This window comes from Vigna unguiculata, chromosome 10 (genome assembly GCF_004118075.2).
Source record: "Vigna unguiculata cultivar IT97K-499-35 chromosome 10, ASM411807v1, whole genome shotgun sequence".
In the NCBI taxonomy this organism is placed as follows: domain Eukaryota; kingdom Viridiplantae; phylum Streptophyta; class Magnoliopsida; order Fabales; family Fabaceae; genus Vigna; species Vigna unguiculata.
In genome coordinates this window covers 1,384,045-1,406,368 of record NC_040288.1, presented here as the reverse complement: position 1 = coordinate 1,406,368, position 22,324 = coordinate 1,384,045, and the positions used below count along the sequence as shown (strand labels likewise).

Genomic DNA, 22,324 nt, shown 5'->3' with positions numbered 1-22,324 from the left:
TCATATGAATTAATTATGAAATTTTACGTTTAACAAAAGTTCTGTTTCAATAATTGTTTAAATAATTTATGCTAAAACATTAAATTGTGAGAAATAAAAGATTACAATATTTCAAACATTACAAACTAATATTTAAATAAACTAACTGCTAATTATGTGATTCTCTTAAATATCAATTTTAAGAGTTGAGTCATATGCTCATAATTAACCCATATTTGCTTATCTATTTTATGTCCATCTGAGTTTATTATAAATATATAATGTGTGAAAGTAATATCAAATAAAATTGTTTAATAAATTGGTTTCTCAACTATATTTTTACATCGCTCTATTTTAAGTCCATTTGTCATATTTTAAAATATTAATATTTTTAAATATTTTTATATAACCAGTGAAAACATATTTTTATTATTGTTATTGTTATAAGTATGATATTAAATATAAATAATAAATAATTTTATTCTAAATAGTTTCTATTTATTTTGTGAAAATTTTTATAATTAAAGAATAATTAAATTTAAAAAAGCAGTTTAATTAAAAAACAATAAATTAATGATAATTATTTTAAAAATAAAAATAAACACAAAACAATAAAATCAATGTAATTAATATAGAACATAAAATCAACACAAATTCAAACTTCAGTAAAAAGGGCTGGCCCGTGTGGCGTATCACTGTTTTTTTTTTTTTTTGGATTTGTTTGTTTCACTTCTTTCTCTCGTCTTACTGACACAACAGAGTTCGATATACGAAACCCACACGAGAGAGAAACCCAGGAGAGACGAAACCCACCCTTGGTCACCACGTAGGATCGACGGCGCCGGCGGCTTTTCTCTCGGCGGCGAAGTGTAGGTTCGTGCTGGACGGCGAAACAAGGTTTGTTCTGGACGGCGAGGAAGCTGTAGCTGAAGTAACTGTTGGGTCCCCATCTTTGGGGCACTCCACCCGCACCCACTTTCCTATACTTCACCAGGTTTTTTTTTTTTTTTGGTTATTGCATTTTATCCTCAAATTTGTTAATCTAGGTTTGATTTGAACTTTCAATTTGATCCTCATTCTTGACATTTCATTTTAGTTTCCAGTTTTTTGATTAATTAAAAATTGAATGCATGAGAATTGGACCGATTGGTTCTGATTCCTTGTTTAGTTTCTAGTTTCCAGTTTCTTGATTTACTTTCCAGTTTTTGTAATTTCTACTTTTGCAATTTCCTTTACTATATGGTTTCAACTCTGCGTTTTAGTTTCAACTTGAGTGTATGTTGATTCAATTCCATTTAGTTTTACTTTCCATTTGATTTATAGTTTAGTTTCAATGTTTCAGTTTTCATTTTGTGAAGTAGGAACATTATAAAAATAATGGATGATTCTATTAGTAAACCTGCTGCTGGGGTGTCCTTGAGAAGCCAACTAATGTAACTGAGAATGTGGCTGAAGATATTTTTGATTACGAAAGTGTTGAAGCTGATATGAAAAAGAATAAGATATCAACCTCTGATCTGATTTTTGGAAATTTTTTACTAAGATTGGGGTTTGTGAAGATGGAAAAGAGAGGGTAGAGTGTAATGGCTATAACCAAAATTATATAATTGGTGGTGCAGAATATGGGACTTCTCATTTAAAGCTCTTAAATAAGAACGGGTTTTTGCAAGTTTATGCCTAGTTGATGAGAATTACAAGAACTACCCATCGGAGGAGGCATGGAAAAGAGCAGAAGAAATCACTGTTTTCATGTTGCCATTTTATTAAATTACAAATTTGATTTCTGGTTCATGTTATCCTACATCCAACTTGTACTTTTTACAAGTTTGGAAAATTCAATGCCTTTTAATGGAAGGTGTAAAAGATGGAGATTAAGTTATAAGAAATATGACTGAAAAGATGGTGGCAAAATTTGATAAATATTGGGATGAATATAGTATTATAACAAAAATAAATGTATAAACAAAAAGTTATTTAATAATTTTTTTCATTTAATTATAAATTAATATATATTAATTAGCGATGAAGTAAATCACAACAAAACAACTTAACTTACAAATGATATTATCGTAGTAAAGGTCAAAGTTGAAGTATACAGATACTTTGAAAGAGGGAAAGAATTGGAACCTGAACGTAGTAGGACTGGGGCACAAGTCTGAGTCATGAACCCTAGTCTCTGTGAATGCTCTACTGCTGTGTTCTTCAATTTCTTCTCGAAAGAGTTTCTTTTTCACACATTTCTCAACTCAAAAGGCAACCCTCAATTAGTCTCTCGCAATTTTATATTTTTACCTTTTCCTTTTCCCCAATGGTCGAGGTTTTAGTGGTTTTGCATGCTTTGAATTTTGGTTCCGCTCTTCCCTGTACAACGTGGTTGATCTGCTTTGGATGTTTATTTTCGTTGGTCTTCTTTTACAATTATTGCTGTCGTTTGGAGCATGGATTTCTTAAATAGTGGAAATACATGAACGTCGTCTTTTTAATGTGAGAAAGCAGTTCTGTTTGATTGTTTATACAAAATGGCAGTGTGTATGGTACTGACAATTTTCTTTTAGTTTTGGTTTATTATATGGATTTCATTGTGTGATGTACTTTTGCTAGAATTGATTAATGATAGGGTGAAACACTAATAGATAAAAGGAAGAAAAATGATTTGATTTTGGTATTACTTAATTTTGTTATTTACCTGGAGGGAATTTTTTTTAGGTATTTCAGTGATTGTTTGAATTTGAACTCTATTTGTGAATTTAATTGGTTGTTGGTTGGAAAGATCTTTTAAGGAGGATGGAATGATGAGATAAAATGAAGGTAACATACAATTTGGACCAAAGAGTTGCGTAGGTCTATGAATTAGCAAAAGTTATTTTAATCATCTTTAGTAATCTCTTCACTCAAAAGAATGTAACCATGTGCTTATCCTCATTGATACTTCTTAGTTCATACTTCATTTGAAGTGGAGCTGTTAATACTTTATTGGGTGCATTGTTTTACTCATTCACTGAAAATAGAGGGAAGTTGCGCTGGATATTTTGTCCTTTAATCTAAGTAATAATATTGTTAACTATTTTGCGATATATGTTATCTTCTGCCAATAAAAATTATCATGATTTTTATCTGTAAGAGAGTTTTGTTAGTGGAACTCATTTGCTTCAACACTTATTTCACAGGTTGCCCTTATAATATAGTGATATTTATGTCATGTTATACTTTCTTTTTCTTACCGCTCCCCTTTACTGGTTGGATTTACATGCAAAAGGAATAATGAGATTGTTACCACATTTTTATAACATCTTAATTGCATTTGTTTGTTGTAAAAAAGTAGAAATTGTATAGAACTCAAGGTGTACCCTTGTGTGGGTTGCTACAAAATAAATGCTTATGGGCAGTTGAGTATTTGCTTTAATATCAAAGGTGTATAGAACAGTTGAGTATCTGAGTGAAGGGGTTTTCATTTTGGGAAGGCTTATCTATAGTGGTCAATTGATGGAGTGGTTTCTAACAGTAGTCGTAATGGCTGCATTAGTGGCCACAAAAGTGTCTTTTCGCACTGTGTTGTGGCTCTATCATGATATATTTTGACTCCATAATTCCATTTATACGACCTGAAATTTGTTTGGGTATTTTTTGGAAAAGTATTCTTCATAACCTACCTCTTTTCTGATTCTATTCCTTCCCACCTTTGAGGACTACTTTTATACTGAGTTATTTTTTTCTTCCTTTAGATTTACAGTTCACGTTTTTCTATTTTTTCCATCTAATTTGTCATCTTCTTTTTTCTATTCATTTTCCTAATTTTCTTTTTTACTTCATTAATATGTTCTTAGTGCTCCTACGTTGATTGTGATTGTCTGCAAACCGTGACTTATTTAGCTTGAGTTTCTTTAATGTTGTTTTCATTTTTTTAGTATTTATATGTGCATGGAGTAGTACACATTTTAGTTTGCAGTATATTCAAATTAGTGGTCAGTGTGCTTCCTGTTATATTGATTTTAGAGAGTTATTTATCTACCCACCGGTATCTGGTAACTGGTACCTATGGCTTTATCTTGTGTTGTCATGTGGAGTTGGATATTCATGATACTTTATGACTACAGGTTGGCACAACTTTGTATGGTTCTGTTTGTAGATTCTAGGGTTGCTGAGGGAAGATATATTGTTATTTCAATTTCATGGATGAGTGTATATATATTATTAGTTCGTCAGATGATGATGATGATGAGTTGGAGGAGATAGATGTTCGAAAGAGAACTCTTCCGGAATGGGCCACAACTACTGAAAGGAGTTCAGGTGCGTGATCTTTAGTAAAGCTCCCTTGTGATATATATAATTTGTAGTAATCATCATACCTGCAATAATATGTGCAGATTATGGTAGGCGGGGTAATTCTTCAACAGGGGCTAATAGTTCAAACCTAAGTTCTTCTAGTGTGTATAATCATTCACAAACCAAACCTCTTACACTACCTGTTTCCAGTTCCAATGCACTAAACCACAGAATTGCACGAAGAGATGAACCTTCCTACCATGCTCAGAATGGAAACACAGGTCAGCAACAAACAGTTAATTCCAGAATTTCAAAGTCTCATAGTGCAGATTATGAGAAAATGTCATCTCAGCAAGCTTTCAAGAGGACCCTTCCTTCAACTCTTCAGCCTTCTGCAACAAGGGCTCTTCCTTCTCCTTTATTTGCGTCAGACATCCGATTAAGCAACTTAAAAGATAGCACAGACAATAGTCATCTTCATGATACATATAAGAATCGTCGCCCGGGAGTAGGGTCTAGCATATCCGGTGATAGGGGCTACATTCATGATAGTTTTTTCAGGGGTGGTGACGAAGGTCATTTATTGTATCAAAATGGCGGGAACAGGATTCTTCCACCATCTTTGGTGCTTGGAAAGGCCATAACTCCACACTTTGCAATTTCTAGTGAATCTGCATATCGTTCTGGAATAGGTGATGAAAGGTCTGCCGAAAATGACGAGAGACTTATTTATGAGGCAGCATTACAGGTATTACATGCTGTTTATTATTATGTTTGTATATATAACTCCTTAAATTCTTAAAGTTGTATGAAGAAGATATTCCCTCTGTTAAGTTTGAGCAGAAATCATCTAGTTGACATATTTTATCTTGTAAGTTTAATGAAAAATATTTACTTGAGTTTGAATCTGTGTTTAGGACATATATGTGATGGGTTGTCAAAGTAGACTGATTGGGAAATTCGTGGGATCCACTATTTCTCACCTATTTCTACCCATCTCTCATTCCCTCTCCTAATCTCTTTCTATTTTTCTTCAAACAAACACCTCTAAGGCTCACTTTATTTCTCATCTATTTCCACTCTACCTGCTTATTTCTATCTTATCTTTTTCTCTCACCTCTACCAAACGTACTCTAAATGAAGTAACACCCCACAACAATAGTTAGTGCATGGAAACTGACAATTAGTTCTAAAGTAAAACAGTTAAGCCACATGTTGAGTTTCACTTGATTTAGTGTTTAATCTTATGCTTTATTGATGTTTGTCCTGCATCAATGTGATTTGTGGAAGCTGCTTCAAAATATCTTTTTCAGTGCTCGCATCAGTATGTGTTATATACTCATAGAGAATCATAATTGTCAATTGTGAATTTGGTTATCACAGGATATCAGTCAACCTAAAACAGAATATGACTTACCTTCTGGTGTATTGTCAGTCTCTCTTCTGAGACATCAGGTATCTGGATTGTCTATTCAATTTCTTTTATTATTTCTGCTCTGGACCATTTATTTCTGAGTACTTTATATTTCAGAAAATTGCATTGGCTTGGATGCTTCAGAGGGAAACCAAGAGTTTGCATTGCTTGGGGGGGATTTTGGCTGATGATCAGGTCAATCTTTGGTGATAATTTTTTTAAGCTACAGCACTTTATCTTTAATTCTGATTATTTTTACCTGAATATGAAAACCTTGTTCAAGCAGGGTCTTGGAAAGACAGTATCAATGATTTCCCTCATTCTGGCATTGAGGTCATTACAGTCAAAATCAAAAACAGATGATGTGCGCAATCATAAAACTGAAGCTTTGAATTTGGATGACGATGATGACAACGGTGGTATAAATGTGGAAAAGCATAAAAATAGTGTGGAAGCTAATGATTTGTTTCCTAGTAGAGAACCTAGCAGTTCAACACAGGCACCTGGTAGAAAAAGGCCAGCTGCTGGTACCTTAGTTGTCTGCCCTGCTAGTGTTATGCGGCAATGGGCCAGGGAACTTGATGAAAAAGTTGGAGATGAAAAGCTTTCTGTTTTAGTTTATCATGGGGGCAGTAGGACTAAGAGTCATGTAGAACTTGCAAAGTTTGATGTGGTTCTAACAACATACTCTATTGTGACTAATGAAGTTCCTAAGCTACCATTAGTTGAGGATGATGATATTGAGGACAAAAATGGGGAAAGATTTGGGTTATCTCCTGAGTTTTCTGTCAGAAAACGGAAAAAACCATTTAACGGAAATAAGAAGGGTAAAAAAGGTAGAAAAGGAATTGACAGTTCTTCGGAATGTGGTTCTGGTCCTCTTGCAAGAGTAGGTTGGTTTAGGGTTATTCTAGATGAGGCTCAAACAATAAAAAATCATAGAACTCAGGTGGCTCGAGCTTGCTGCAGCCTTAGAGCCAAAAGAAGGTGGTGCTTATCTGGAACGCCTATTCAAAATACTATTGATGATTTGTATAGCTACTTTAGATTCCTGAAGTATGATCCTTATGCTGCATATAAATCATTCTACAACACCATAAAGGTTCCTATATCCCGAAATTCCGAGCAAGGTTACAAGAAACTTCAAGCAGTTTTAAGGGCCATAATGCTACGTCGTACAAAAGGTGAATTTACTATATTTTGATTTCGCATGCACCAATTGATGATAGATTGTAACCTTTTTGCTGGTGGTATGGGTTTTCAGTCTCATTGCTAAATTCTCATTGATCTCTGCTTAAGTCTAGTCGTTATTTCAATAATCTTAAGTCTAAGCAGGTAGCATGTCAGGTTTGGTTTCTCACGTTCATCTGATAAGGGGACCACTTATTCCTGCATCAAGCATGTTAGGTTTGGAAAATGTCCATAAACACCACTATGGGAGATGGGCAAACTGGGTATAATACCATTTCATTAGATGTCAAGAAAGGTATCCACTTTGGTGTTGTGTTGCAAGCCCTTCTATAGCATATTAAAACACTGTTTTTTGTAAAATCTTTTTTTCTCTTAACTTGCTCCACTGTAAGGTAGCTACTTGGGCTTATATTGGGTAGTTTTCGGATGACCTGCCAATGCAGGACCACACAGCGATTTAATTGAAGACCATAACATAAAAACAGATCTGCTAGGATATTTTTCCTTCATTGCTGCTGGATTAGTGAATTTAATTTATTTACAGTGAAAGTATAGTCTGTGCATAATATTACATTATCGGTCTGTTTACTTTTTTTGGAAAGATTTTCAGATGTTTTTATATGTTGGAATTATTCCTTTTATTTACCGAACTCATCCCAATTTCTATTACCATTCCCACTGTGTAGAATGTAATAACTTACTATTTTTTCTTTATGTTTGATTATAAATGTAATATTATTTGTTTAAGGGTGTGGACTGAACATTTTAGCCATCTAGGTTTTGATTTGTGTATTTGAGGTGAATTTCCCTTCGATTTATAGTCAAATATGGTATGAGTATTGGTCTTTTCTGTTTTATAACATCAATTTCTTGCATTTGTCCAGGAACTTTGCTTGATGGGAAGCCAATAGTCAATTTGCCTCCTAAAACAATTGATCTCAATAAAGTGGATTTCTCCGTTGAGGAGCGAGCCTTCTATACTAAGTTGGAATCAGACTCACGCATTAAATTTAAGGTTAGTTCTTCAAATTGGTTTACATTAATGCCAAAGACATTTTGTAATTATACTTTTTTGTTTCTTTTAAGTGCAACATCTATAAATGGCTTATATGCTCCAACTTGAATATCTAGATTATATATGTATCATTAAGAACATTTTAATTTATTTCGTATCCTATATTAATATATTTGTTATTAGAGTTGGTTTGAAGGATTTGGAAGAGGATGAGAGAGGTTGTGCGATCAACTCCCTCCACTAACAAAATACTAATAATTAACATTTGTCAATAATATATATATATATATATATATATATATATATATATATATATATATATGTATGTATGTATGTATGTATATGTATATTTGTTATTAAAGGATATCAACTCTTTATTTATTGTATATCTTTTCTCAATTGTGGTGCTTTGTGCTGTCTTAGAAACACAGTTTCATCTCAATGTTTCTCTCTTCCGTGGAGTTTAACAGAATTGATGTCAGATTATTTCTTATAGATATTCTAAAATAATATTAAGATATTCCAGTACATTTGGTATTTTGTGTGTATTTATATGTGTGTATAGGTATGTTTGTGTGTGTATATTCTCGAAATTCTAACAAACTAATAGAATGAATCAAGTCCATCACACATTCTATTTAATAAGAAACTAGAACATAACACAAATACCTTGGAGATCACACATTACATAACTGTTCGATCATGTAGTTTAGAGCACTCAGGTATAGGATATTTCTGATTGTAAAATTTTAAATTAATATAGCGTTTGAGTCTTTTAATAACTAGTTCTGAAGTGCATATGATTATACAATCAATATAATTTCATTCATGATTAGTAAATTGTTTCTTACTTCCATAAACATGCAGAAGCTTCAATTTTGTACTTACTAAAAGCCTGATAAGTGCATTTCTGTCAGATTCCCACCTTGTTGCATGGGTGAATCAGTTATGGGTTGTCATATACTTAATAAAAGAAGTGCTGGGGTGGTGGAGTTTTTAAACTTCCTATCTCATTCTTTGTATCTAATTCATTAAAATGTAGCATACACTTGAGTAAATCATAGTTTTTTTTTCATTTGATCTTTATATTTCTGAAGTATTGTGGATCTGACATTAAAAGCTCGTGCTTTGCAGGCATATGCTGCTGCTGGGACAGTCAATCAAAACTATGCTAATATTCTTTTAATGCTCTTACGTCTCCGACAGGCTTGTGATCATCCACGTCTTGTTAAAGATATCGATTCTGATCCTGTTGGGAAGGATTCTGTTGAAATGGCAAAAACTCTTCCAAGGGAATTGCTGATTAATCTGTTTAATTGTTTGGATGCAACCTTTACTATCTGTCATGTTTGCAATGTGAGTTAAGTTCAGATGCTATATTTTTTGGTATTTGTATCATTTGTCATGAATGTTATGGTACTGTAGATCCTTTTGGTTATATCTTATATAAGTTATGGTGTTTTCTTCCTATATTGTGCGATTTTTAACATTTGGAAGTGAACTATGGTTTGAAAAATAATGAACGGACTTTTAACTGAAGTTTGTATGGGTATTCTTGTAGGAATATAGTGTATTTTGCACTCCCCATGGACGTGGCTTGTTTACTAAATTGGGTTAAGTTGAACACCTGTGTTTTATTTAAGTAATGTGAATATAGTTGAGTTTAGCAAAAAATGTTGGTTTTTCAAAAATAGACATGTTTATTATCCCAAACTAATAAGAAATAGTTTTAGGGGAATGCTTTTCTATTTAAAGAGTGCAAACTGTCAATTGCATCTCAATGCATTTCACACCTAATTGTTTTTAATTTAATCTTAAGCTTATTGTTGTTATCCGTGTCTTAATATTATTTTTTTCATGCAACTGATATTTTTGTTGATAAAAGATAAGTTCATTGAGATGAAGGAATAGTATACAAGAACATTATCCTCTTTTTAATGGTACTATATTTTATTTATTGATTGTTGTATCTATGCGACATTTATCATAATGGTACTATATTTTATTGCTTAGTAGCCAATTATTAGGATAAAAATACCTTGATTATCTCCATATTGATTAGGATAAGAAGTCTCTAGAATATTCTTATTCATTTAAGCTTATTTTTGTTTCCTTGGTTTAAGTTTGATTGTTACAAATAAAGGTGATGAAAATGTAATTTGTTCGATTGTTTTCAGTAAAGTAATTCTCTATTTCCCTACACAGTTCAAGTTGGTATTAGGGCTCCCCATATTGTGATTTCTGTTTCCGCTCTCACGTAACCCATTGACCCAGCTGGTGTCTGCCCTGCCTCTGCCGTTGCTGAGGTTAATGGCAGCCTAGAAAGGTGCAACTCGTGTTGGCGATCACAATGTAGACAATTGTTTAGCTGACAGAGTTGCCAAATGTTGTCACATGCCTACTAGTACTGGCATGTGTAGCCCAAGCCCCTTGTTTTGTTGATGGCTACTCACCCCCTTGGTCCTGAGCCTATTCCACGGGGTACTGGCTTCCCTTTTGGCCCTGATGCAGAGTAAATATGAGTTTTTTTGTTGTGTCAAACAAGTCTTCTTTGTCATCTGTTCTCTCACTGTTTCTTGTAAAATTCATCCCATTCCGGTACATTTAGAGAATTCTCAAGGGACAGTCGAGATTATACAATGGTGGAGGATTGATGTCCAATGTCTCTAATTTTTTGATTTGGATAATCAAGATTCACTGATCATGGCGTGAATGTAGCATTACATGGTTTTTGAGATAAGTTGAAACTATACACTTTATTTCTTTGCTAAAGGGATATGTGATGACTTGAATAATACTTTTTCTTTGAAGAAGGATTTTGTTGCATGCTATGAGATTGCGCGAGTAGGGTATTTGATGCTAAACGTGTTTCCCTCTCTGCATTGGAATATCATAGAACTTTGAATGGGTTGTGGATTGAACTAAATCATTAGCCCCAAAATTTGAGGATATACAAAATATATGCACCACACATAACAAATAGAAGACACTTTCATTAATGAGCTACTTCAGGATAGATTCTAGGATCTTGTAAATAAGTTGGAAACGATGGATGTTTATTTACCGACTTGAGAGAGTAATGTAAAAAACAGATTATTAGGATAAAAATATCATCAACATCTCCATACTGATTAGGAAAATATATCTTCAAAATATGTTTATTCATTTCAGCATATTTGTATTTCTTTTTTTAGAGAGTTTAATAATTACAAAATGGAGGTGATGAGAATTTAATTTGTGTGATTGGTATCACTAACAATTCTTTATTTCCCTACGTACTTCAAGTAAGTTTTAGATTTTGATTACTCATTTAACCTGTTATAATGGGTGGTAAGTAGTGATTTGATGTCAATAATGGCTCTGGCTGATATGCTCTATGATTTCAACAGGATACCCCTGATCGCGCTGTTATTACAATGTGTGGCCATGTCTTCTGTTATGAATGTGTACAGGAATATTTGTCTGGTGATGATAATACGTGCCCTGCTGTTAATTGTAAAGAAACAATCGGTGATGATCTTGTTTTCTCCAAAGTTACTTTGAGGAGTTGTATCTCTGATGATGGAGGCACTTCTAGCTCTTCAAATTCACATCTTAGTGATTATACGCAAGTTCAGCGGGATGATTACATTTCATCTAAAATCCAAGCTGTTCTTGACGTTTTGCAGTCAAATTGTAACGTGAAAATATCTAATTCTGACTTACCGAACTCTGGATGTTGTAGAGATTCGCCGTCGTCGTCTTCTGTTGATCTAGATGTTGATGACAGTGATTCAGAGGTTAAGATTGCAAAACACACCAAAAAGGGTTCAGAGTCCACAACTGAAGGATCCATAAAGGCTATAGTTTTTTCCCAGTGGACTAGCATGTTGGATTTAGTTGAGTCATCATTGTGTCAATTTGGTATACTGTACAGGAGACTTGATGGTAGGATGACTCTAGGTGCAAGGGACAAAGCTGTTAGGGATTTCAATACTGAACCTGAGGTTTGGCCCTTCCCAACATTGTTATAGCTGTAATTTTTATATGCGAATCAATAAATGGCATAAAGCAATATGAGAAACTATTGTTAGTAGACGAAGTGGTATGAAATTTAATCCTCTTAATGGCTATATCAATTGCCTGTATTTTGCTACTACTTGGACTTCGATTATGTACTGTGTTTTGTGTCTCAATTGCCTGACTAATTGAAATTTGTTTCAGATAACTGTTATGCTGATGTCACTAAAGGCAGGAAACCTTGGTTTGAATATGGTGGCTGCTTGTCATGTTATTCTTTTGGATCTTTGGTGGAATCCAACAACTGAAGATCAAGCTATTGATCGAGCTCATAGAATTGGACAAACTCGTCCTGTTACCGTGACAAGGATTACTATAAAAGATACAGTTGAAGATCGGATACTGTCTCTTCAGGTACAACATCCGTGAGTTTAATTTTCTTGTATGTGCCAAAATTAGTTCATACAAGTTCTTACTTGTTTTCGCTTTCACCTTTAACCTTTAACCTCTCCTTTTTAATATTGCTTACTTTTGTTATTCATTAAACAAAATTGGAGTTGCGAAATTAACAGAAGTTGTATTATGGTTGAATTGAGATGAAGATAGAATGTATCTGTGAAATAAATTTTGAGTGTGTTGTTGTGTTGTACCATTTGTCAGGATGAGAAGAGAAAAATGGTTGCATCTGCTTTCGGGGAAGACCATGCTGGTGGGTCTGGAACTCGACTTACAGTGGATGATCTGAAATATCTGTTCATGGTGTAGACTGATATGATGGATGGACAATTTGAAGTTGTTTTGTTTTTTGGGCGATTTGGCATGGAGTTGGAATGGTTTTTCTGAAGGAGGGGAATGACCTTTTTTGGTAGGAGAGGCTTGGTTTCATCCAAGTGCTAATTTCATCTGTTCTGAAGCCCACAAGGGCAATTTTGTCCTCCATGCTGTTATATAGCTGAAGCCTGTCTGTAAATATTCTTATTAAATTATAATATGCTTTATGAAAATATGAAAAAACTCTTTGCTACAAGTAAAATGATTCATTATTCTTTACGAGCGTATTAATATAAATGCCATATCAGATTTTAAAAATAACTAGTAAAAACAAAATTATAGTTTTTATTATCATAAATTAGAGCAAAATTATTTTTCATTGTTATTATAAGCGAGACATAACATTGAGGTAACAACGATGGTATAAAAACTAATGATGTTTTGAAGTTCCTTTTACGAAAGGAGCAAAGAGACATTGGGATTAGGGGTTGTTTGAGCCCAGGCCCAAAAGCTCAACATAGTAAATTGTTTGAGCCCGTGCATTGTGGATCAGGGAACCCACGAACACTGCTTCGCGTTCCACATTTTCTCTTCTTGCACCTCCAAAGTTTACTATATGTCCATACCAAAAATATAAATAAAATGTTAAATTAATTAGGTAAACAATATCGTATCTAGTGACGAAAATTTTTAAATTTACTGATCGTGCACCTTCATGTCATTTTCACAAGCAACTCCAATAACGTGTAGCATTTATTTTTATAATATTCAACATGTATCAGATTTTGAAATTCAGTTAAGGACTTATCCAAATTTTAAAACTGGGTAAAATTTATTAAATAACTTATTTAGTTTAATTTTAATGTTTTAATATAATTTAATAAATGTTAATACAATTTTAAAACTTGGTAAAATTTATTAAATAACTTATTTAGTTTAATTTTAATGTTTTAATATAATTTAATAAATGTTAATACGATTTTAAAATCCGGTCAACATATTTGTTTAAATTTTGTTTTAAATTAAAATTTATTAAATATTTTAATTACTTTAATTTAATATTTTAATATATTTTATTATATGTTATCCAGAATCCAAAATGCAGTTAACATATTTGTTTAAATTTTGTTTTAAATTAAAATTTAACAAATATATTTTTTAAATATTCATTTGAATAAACATAAAAGTAAAATTTATTTTATTTCGATAATTTTAATTTATTAAAAATTTAAATAAAATTTAACAAATAATTTTAATAATTTAATACATATTAATTAGATTTAATATAATTTAATATATGTTATTCAAATTTTCAAATCCAGTTAACATATTTTCTTTCATATTTGTTTAAATTTTGCTTTAAATTAAAATCTAATAAATATTTTAGTTAGTATAACTTTTTTAAATATTCATTTGAATTGATGTAACATCCCATTTAACACTCTAAATCAACAAATAAAATATTGCATATCTTATAGTTTGTATATCTTATAGTTCACAACATAGAACCCAAATATATAAATAGTATATTAGGATCATTCCACATGACTAGATAAACTGTTATATAATTTATATATACAACTACACTAGAGTTTTTCAAAAAGAACACAAATCTATACAAAAGCTCTAGAATTCTAAAGAATTCTATTATGCAACTTTCCCTCATTTTCTTCGTACTGAACCAGCTGCAAAATCTTCAATTGCTCACACCAGTCAGGTGATCATTGCAAGCGATAACAGGCTAATGAACCAAAAGGATCGGGTTTACAAACTTGACAAGCACGATCGACTCGTATGGGTTGTCGGGCTTGTCAGGCCTGTCTAGATCGTCGGGCCGGCCCAACCCGTCTAGATCGTCGAGTTGACCCGACCCGTTTGGGTTGTCGAGCTCGTTTCTGAATTTTTCATGAACTCAAAACATAATTAAACCTAAAATAAATATTGTTAAAATGAAATTTAATCTCACAAAAAATTTAATTGTTTTATCAAAACAAGAAATTGAAATATAAGGTATTTTAATTTCTTTATCCAAACAAGTTATTTAGAAAATGAAGAAAATTTAATTACAAACAATTCAAATACAAAACATGTCAATTTCTCGACATTGTTGAAATCCTTCATCCAAACACAAGGTGAAGGTGTCACGTGTCAAAATTAGAGGAAATTAAATGTAAAAAAAATGATAAGATTTTAACACATAATAAACCCAAATTTTAACACATGACACTTTTAAATTGCGTTAACTTTAATTTAACATAAAAGACTATATTAAGTCCTTTCTATAACATAGAGACTCAATTGGGTTTTTTTTTCTTTTTAAATATTAATTCAATTAAGTAAAAAAAATTATAAGGACCAAAATAATTAAACCTCATAAATTATTACCTTTTGCTTTAAATTGAATCCAAAAATAATGTCACACTCACACACATGCACAAATGTAACGTCCTAAATAATTGGATAATCTTAAATTAATAAAACGTCGCATATATAAATATTCAGAGAGTACGGAGTTTGGGATATGAAGGTATACAACATAGCAAACATATCCATACCAAAAATAGAGGCATCACACTGCCTAAAACAACGTATAATAGTTCAAAAGTAGTACAAGGTCTTGTCCAAGACAAGAGAATCATAAACTAATAAAACTCCTTTAGCTGTGGGCTCTATAGTGAGCCCACTACCCGTCCATAACCATCAAGTTGCAACATCCCTATTATCATTACCACTGTCAGGGTTCTCACATCTACTCACACCAATAAAATTGATGATCATCGCAAAGGAGAAAAACCACAAACAAACATACAGGCAAGCAGAAGGGTAAGCCAGTGTAAAAGATTCTTATGTCATAACACTCAACATGCAATTTCAAAGTCAAGCATAAATAACAATTATCCACACATGTGATACCAAACCATTTAAGACTCTAAGACTTGACTATCCGGATACGTATAATGAGGCACCACCAAGGGACCCGTGGAATTACGTCCTAACAGTGAGACACCACCACGAGGCCTTCGTGGAATTACGTCCTGGCCTTGAGGCACCACCGCGATACCCTCGTGGAATTATGTCCTTACATTGAGGCACCACCATGATCTCTCACCCCGAGGTTCATGAAATTAAGTCCAATAAATGAGGCACCACCATGGACTCCCCCTAAGAGGGTCCATGGAATTACGTCCATACGATGAGGCACCACCATGAGCTCCCACTACAAGGGTCATGGGATTACGTCCTACCCAAACCTTATTCATTCCTTACCAACCAATCATGAAGTTCCCATGCATACCAATAACATGTCATTTTGTATAAATAACCAATCATCAAACATATCTCATGGCAAGCTCAATACCAACTCATTAGTTCCAACCCATAACATATGTAGTACATGCATATCCACTCCCTTTATGTTTAAAACCAAGCAAACCAGTCAATCAAACAACCAACAACATTCATGTAAGAAAAACAACAAGAGCCTGAGCTAGGTCTCGTTCAAGCTGTGAGCCCTTGCTCAAGCGAGAGGAGTGCTCTCGCTCAAGCTGCAGACTCTCGCTTAGGCAAGACTGCGACAATGACCCTGGGGATTTCGAGAGCTCTCGAGACAGTTCGTCGCTAAAAAACACAGCCCCTCGCTTGGGCGAGTGCTCGAGCAGAAATCTGGACGAGTTTCTACTATTCTCGCCTAGGCGAGACGAGCTCGCTTGGGAAAATATCAGTTCTCGCCCTGTTCACGCATACATGGCAACACACCAAACCAACAAAATGTCCAAACCATTTTCATACGAATCCAAACATCATACAAGTATAAGAATCATGAAACAACAGAAGAATAACCAATAATATGCTAAGAACGTGAAAAATCCTAGCTTCCCTTACCTCGGGTGGGGCTAACAATGCTAGCACAGAAGTCCACTGAGAAGAGGGGAGTACGACGACTCAGACCAGTGCAGTAAAACTGGAAAGTAGACATACAATACCAAGCATAAGGTTTTAGATTCGACCCAAGATAGAGACTAAGGTACTGGAATGGAAAGTGAAGGGTAAAGTCTAAGTTCAACTTACCCAAAGGAGACTTTAGAGTGAAACAGTGGTTGCTCCGATGATGCCCTAGCAGAGCTCTACGTTTTCAACAAGTGAATAGAGGAACAATTTTCTCTGAAAGTTGGCAGAATGAGGGTGTTAGAGTTGGTTTAGATGGTTTTGGACACCTCATGGGCTGACCTTAGACCTAACAGATTGGGGTAGCCCTTTAACTATTTGGTCAGAAATTAATAGGCTTTACGTACTGTCCAAGTCTTGTTGAACCTCTCCAATTAAAGTCCCAAGCTTAAAACATAAGAGAAAAAAATATTCACAACTTGCTAATGAAAAACAAATGACTTACTCTATATTCTTGTTACCATCAAACATTCAACTGCGTTTTCCTCTTTATATTCCATGTTATCTCCAAACCTTTAGTACAACACAATACGTGAAAGAAGAAAAGTATAAGGTAGTGGTGGAAAATGAAGAAGAGGACAAAAGTGGAGCAAATACAAAAACCAAAAAACCAAAAAAATTGACAGTTGTTGAAAAATATTAATAGCCATAGATAAAACAATAGTTTCCACTGATGCAGAAAAACCAAATGACCATAAAATCAATATAATGGAGAAGTACCTACAAAATAGACATACATTGGACCAAGTTGAAAATTCAACTTGCCCTTTATGGTCACATGGCTTCCTATCTATAATATTATTAAGAGGGAAGGCTATGTGGGGTTTACTACGATGCAAGTGTATAATTTCCGATATATATATATATATATATATATATATATATATATATATATATATATATATATACTTTTCAATAACCAATTAAGTTAGTCGTTAAGGTGACATGAGATCTCCAATTCTTTTTTAGTATGATTTTAGTATTTGAACTTTGATTCAAAATTGTAATTCATCTATGTTCGAAACTTTGATACATCTTGGTTCCTAAATTTTAAAAATGAATAAAAATAGTCATTTTAATCCAATTACGTTAATTTTTTTATGTGTCAAATGATATAAACAACTCTAATACTAACACGAAACATGTTCGGAACATAATTTTTTTTTAACATAATTGAGTTAAAAAAACTATATCCATTCATTTTTAAAATTTGAGAACTAAAATATATCAAACTTTTGAATAGCGACTAGTTCCAATTTCACGTCAAAATTCACCGACTAAGAACATACTTAACTTCTTTTTTCTTATCAGTGAAAACAATATATAAAATATGAGAATTGAATTGTCTCAATTATATATATATATATATATATATATATATATATATATATATATATATATAATCAGTCTCCATTATTATGTAATGATGGATCTTTGAAGTGATCATTATCATGCACATTTTCATCTTAATTGAGAGTGTGATTTATGTGAGTGTTTGTGTTTTCAAAAGCTGAAAAAATAAATAAAGAACTTCTTAAAACTAACATGAAGAGAGTGAACCTTTTTATTTGTAAATAGGAAAATGGTAGGTACACTATTCATGGTTCTAGTTTATTATTATATAGATAGTACAACATGGTCCTCCATTGACATTAAATATGTAAGTTCTTTTGGAATGCCCAATTTGCTTGAGCAAGAGTTTCAAGAATTGGTCTTCTTCCTTTTTCCATGGATTTGCTTCTCAGAAGACGACTTTGTCTTTCTCCATGCAAAATATCAGCAATCCTTCACAAAAATATAAATCCATTCCCCTCAAAAATAGAATTCCATTTTATATATATAATTGAATCGAAAAAGACAGCATAATTGAAGTAAATTAATAATTTAGTTCATTTTTTTTTCACCTGTCAAGAGCTTCTGCATATGTTCCCACACCTTCTTCTAAATCAAAAGTATCCAAATTAAACGTCACAACTTTTTTCTGTAACAGTTGTTTTCCACTCTCTTCAAGACCGTCCAAGCTTGCTTTTGTAACATTAATAGGGTCGTTGAAATCAGGATTCAAGTCGTATTCCTGCCATTCATTCCATCTTTCATCAACATAGTATCCAAAATTTTATGAATATGGAACAAAAAGTATCGGAGTAAAATGTGAGTTAAGGTTAAATTTGTTACATATGTATAAGTTATGAGAGAAAGAAGAAATGATGCGTACAAAAATGTCTAAGAAAAGTTTGGTGAAAAACAACTCAAAAAGAGCTTTCTTGCCTTATTAATTTATTAAAATCTTTTTGTTTAATATACAGAGTACTGTGTCCCATTATATAAAAGAAAGAGTAGAACTTAATAAAATTGAATATTTGACAATAATAAAAGAAAATTAAATATATGACATTTCTATTAATATAAATAAAAGCAAGATATATATAATGTCTTTATCAAAATTGTAATACTATTTTTACTTGAGTGGAAATAAGAATGAGAATATGGTTTGAATCTCATTTCTATATTCATTTGAACGAAAAATCTTATTCATAAATAAACTTTAATAACATTATAATTTGATTGTCGTTAATTTCTAAAAATTAGTTTAATATTTTCTTGTAATGAAAAAATATATACCTGAACTCGAAGGTAATTATTTTGAGATTGAAAGCCCGAGAAGATTGAAGCAAGATAGTATTCAGTGATGGCTGTATAACCACGATTTTGAAAAGTGGGATCAATAACAGCCCATGTCTCTTCTGTCCATGTGGCAGCCACCTCAGCATCATAAATCTCCTCAATTTTTGATACTCCGGTCCCCAAAGACAACACTAAAATTTCAGGATCTTTATTTTGCTGTAGCACTTCACTCACTGCTATTTGTGTCTGCTCAAATTAAACTTAACATTGTTAAACTTCATACATATATCATAAAGTATATGCATATGCATGTTTGGATGATAAATCATAACTTACATGTCATTTCAACATAGATTTCAGGAGTACCGAAACCTGAGCCTAACCACATAAGACATTGACACGACTTTCAACTCAAAATTTTAAGGCAATAGGTTTATGGGTCTTTATTATTATATAATGTTCTACTTTTTCATTTCTAGTCAATGTGGGACTTAGACTCACTTGGATTCTTAACAATATTAATGGGTGATCTGAAAGCAGTCCGATGACTCGTGGAACAATAGACTTAACAAACAATAAATTTTATTATGATAAACTCTAACCAATAATTTTGATATCAGATTAATGTTAAGAAGTGAACTTTAAAAATAACTTAATTCTACCAAATTTATTTGTAAAGTAAATTTTATACCTATTTATATACTAGAAACCGACATTATCCGTCATAAATGTGGACTTGCAACATATTTGTAATCAATAACTAAATTAACAAACCGGATTCACAGCTGCTTCACCACCATCAACTAGATTGAACTCAACACCATCGTTCTCAAAAAAGTAAGGTGGTAACTGTCTGGGTGCAGTTGAAGTGGATATGCATATATCCGACAACAAGGCATTTAAGTATGGAACCTTCTCAAGCTGCATCACAAAAACATTATTACATTAATTCATGTTTGGATTTTAATGTATGAGGAAATATATGGATATGGTGGTAACCTTGTAGCTTGAGAAAACAAATGGCTTTTGTTTCTTGATATCGAAAGCTGGGAATACAACATCGGTCAATGCTTGACTAACTCGTGTTTCCTTCAACGCTTCACGAGTTGAGCCATGTAAACCCTCCCCAACGAACAGGGGACCGTTTCCAGGTCTGCATTATTTTTGACACATCAAGAACGTATTAAGACAAACTAATTAAATTAACAGCTGGAACAAAATATCCAAAAAAGTTTAATAGGATAGACTTTAACTTGATTCTGATACATGTTAGAAGTGAGTTTTAAGTCTAATTCAACCCACAAAATCGGTTTGTAAGGTGAGGTTTAGACTTCATTTATATATTATGAAATTGCTTTATCTCTAGTTGATCTGAGACTTCATCACTAATATTAATATTATTATACCTAGATGCGTTGAATATACGAGGGCCATTTTGTTTGTAGAACTCTACAATTTGTGCAGGAGTAAAGGCAGCACGAGTAGGATCATGAAGGCTTGGGGTGGCTAACATAGCTGTTGTGATTGCACCAGTGCTGGTTCCTCCGAAGACATCAAAGTAATGTGCTAAATCTGCATTTGGATCCTTAGCCTGCAACTCAATCAAATTTAACTTAAAAGGGTAACTCAACTCTACAAATTTATTATGATAAACTCAAACTTATTATTCTGATACCATATTATAAAAATGTACTTTGAACTTAACCCTCTAAATTAGCTTGTAGTATGAAATTTTACTTCCAACACCTCATAAACACTATTCATTCATTCATTCCATTTCGATACATGCATAGAATTAACCGTAAGAATGAACCTTAAGAGCCTTGTCCAAGTAATCAAGAATTGTTGCTGGAATAATGGCCTTGATACCACCACCATCAATGGCAAGAATAGTTATCAAATTTCCATTGTTGGGTGGAGGGAGCTTTTGGGCACTGAATCCACCAATCACTTGCCCAGCAAACAGCAAAACAAACAGAACGAAATAAGCCATTGATGGCTTCCCAAGGTATAATATAGAGTATAGCAGAGAGAGAGAGAGAGTTGTGTGTTTTTTTGCAGAAATGTTAAGGGGATTTATAGATATAATTGGAGGATACATGCATATACTATGTTTGAGAAAAACCTTGTTGAATTATTTTACGCATGAAAATGGTGCTGCAAAGGGTAGAGCTCCTGGTCCAGCTTGAGGGTAGGTGGTGGGAGGGGTGACATGATCGATGTTTTGCTATCAAACTGAGGGTAACATTATTGCCATCTGACCTACATATTAATGTTTTGTTTAATACAGGGTATGTAGTAGTGAAAAAAGATGGAAAAAGACAAAAAACAATACGAGAAAGTTAGGTTCTTTTGAATTGTTGGATGAAAGGAAAGTGAGTGAATTTTAGTTAAATGTCAGTGAAAAATTTATATTCAATAATTACATTATACAATAAATTACTGTTGGGTATTAGGCTCCCTTTCTATGTGGAGAAAAGGCCCAAAATTTGAGAAGCCCATGGCAAATAAACCCGTCTCCGTGGGTATTGCCCGAACCCGTCCCCGTTTTGACGGGGAATCCCCGCATTGACTGGGTATGGGTATGGGTATGGGGAATCCCCGACTTTTTCAATTGGGTATGGGGATGGGTATGGCGATGTACATATCCCCGCTATATTACCCGTCCCCGTTTAAATTATTAAAATATTCCTAATTAATTAAATAACCACATATATATATATATATATATATATATATTATTTTTTATTTATTCTAATTATTTGGTTTGTCATTAAACTAATTTTGCATTTCAATTATATTTTTCATCTTATCATAATCTTTATGTAATTATGTTCAAAAATATGTATGGTAATTGAAAAATTTTATGTCTCACATTTGAATATTTCTATTATTTTTTAATATTTTTATTTAATGTATATTTTTCTTTCACATGAAAATGTTTAATACTCTCAATTTAAGTATTTAATAGCACAAACATTTCGTTTACTAGGTAATATAAAAAAAAAATCATTTACTTATTATTCTTATTATTAGTTTTTGTTTCATTTGAATAACTTTTTTATTTCACTAAAACATTTTTTGTTATTTCTAAAATACCGAGTATATATGTTGATATTTGA

At 32.8% G+C, this 22,324-nt stretch overlaps 2 protein-coding genes across 3 annotated transcripts; one reads left to right on the top strand and one right to left on the bottom strand.

Moving 5' to 3' along the window:
- Nucleotides 1-687: 687 nt before the first annotated feature.
- LOC114166591 (helicase-like transcription factor CHR28) lies at nucleotides 688-12,865 on the top strand. 2 transcript variants are annotated; one of them, XM_028051338.1, is made up of 11 exons: nucleotides 688-973; nucleotides 4,074-4,266; nucleotides 4,344-4,990; nucleotides 5,626-5,697; nucleotides 5,774-5,851; nucleotides 5,943-6,840; nucleotides 7,732-7,862; nucleotides 8,997-9,218; nucleotides 11,252-11,848; nucleotides 12,066-12,275; nucleotides 12,522-12,865. In XM_028051338.1, exons 2-11 carry the CDS (start codon nucleotides 4,149-4,151, stop codon nucleotides 12,624-12,626), a joined length of 3,078 nt encoding a protein of 1,025 aa, XP_027907139.1. In that variant the 5' UTR covers nucleotides 688-973; nucleotides 4,074-4,148; the 3' UTR covers nucleotides 12,627-12,865. The 2 variants fall into 2 exon arrangements, with proteins under 2 accessions (XP_027907139.1, XP_027907140.1); XM_028051339.1 differs by having other exon boundaries at nucleotides 5,801-5,851; nucleotides 12,522-12,809.
- Nucleotides 12,866-18,111: 5,246 nt separating this feature from the next.
- Nucleotides 18,112-21,322, bottom strand: LOC114166571 (patatin-2-Kuras 1-like). Its single transcript, XM_028051320.1, has 7 exons — nucleotides 21,016-21,322; nucleotides 20,609-20,793; nucleotides 20,202-20,355; nucleotides 19,977-20,123; nucleotides 19,200-19,448; nucleotides 18,482-18,651; nucleotides 18,112-18,362 (listed from the first exon to the last, which is right to left on the bottom strand). Exons 1-7 carry the CDS (start codon nucleotides 21,301-21,303, stop codon nucleotides 18,230-18,232), a joined length of 1,326 nt encoding a protein of 441 aa, XP_027907121.1. The 5' UTR covers nucleotides 21,304-21,322; the 3' UTR covers nucleotides 18,112-18,229.
- Between the last annotated feature and the right edge of the window lie 1,002 nt (nucleotides 21,323-22,324).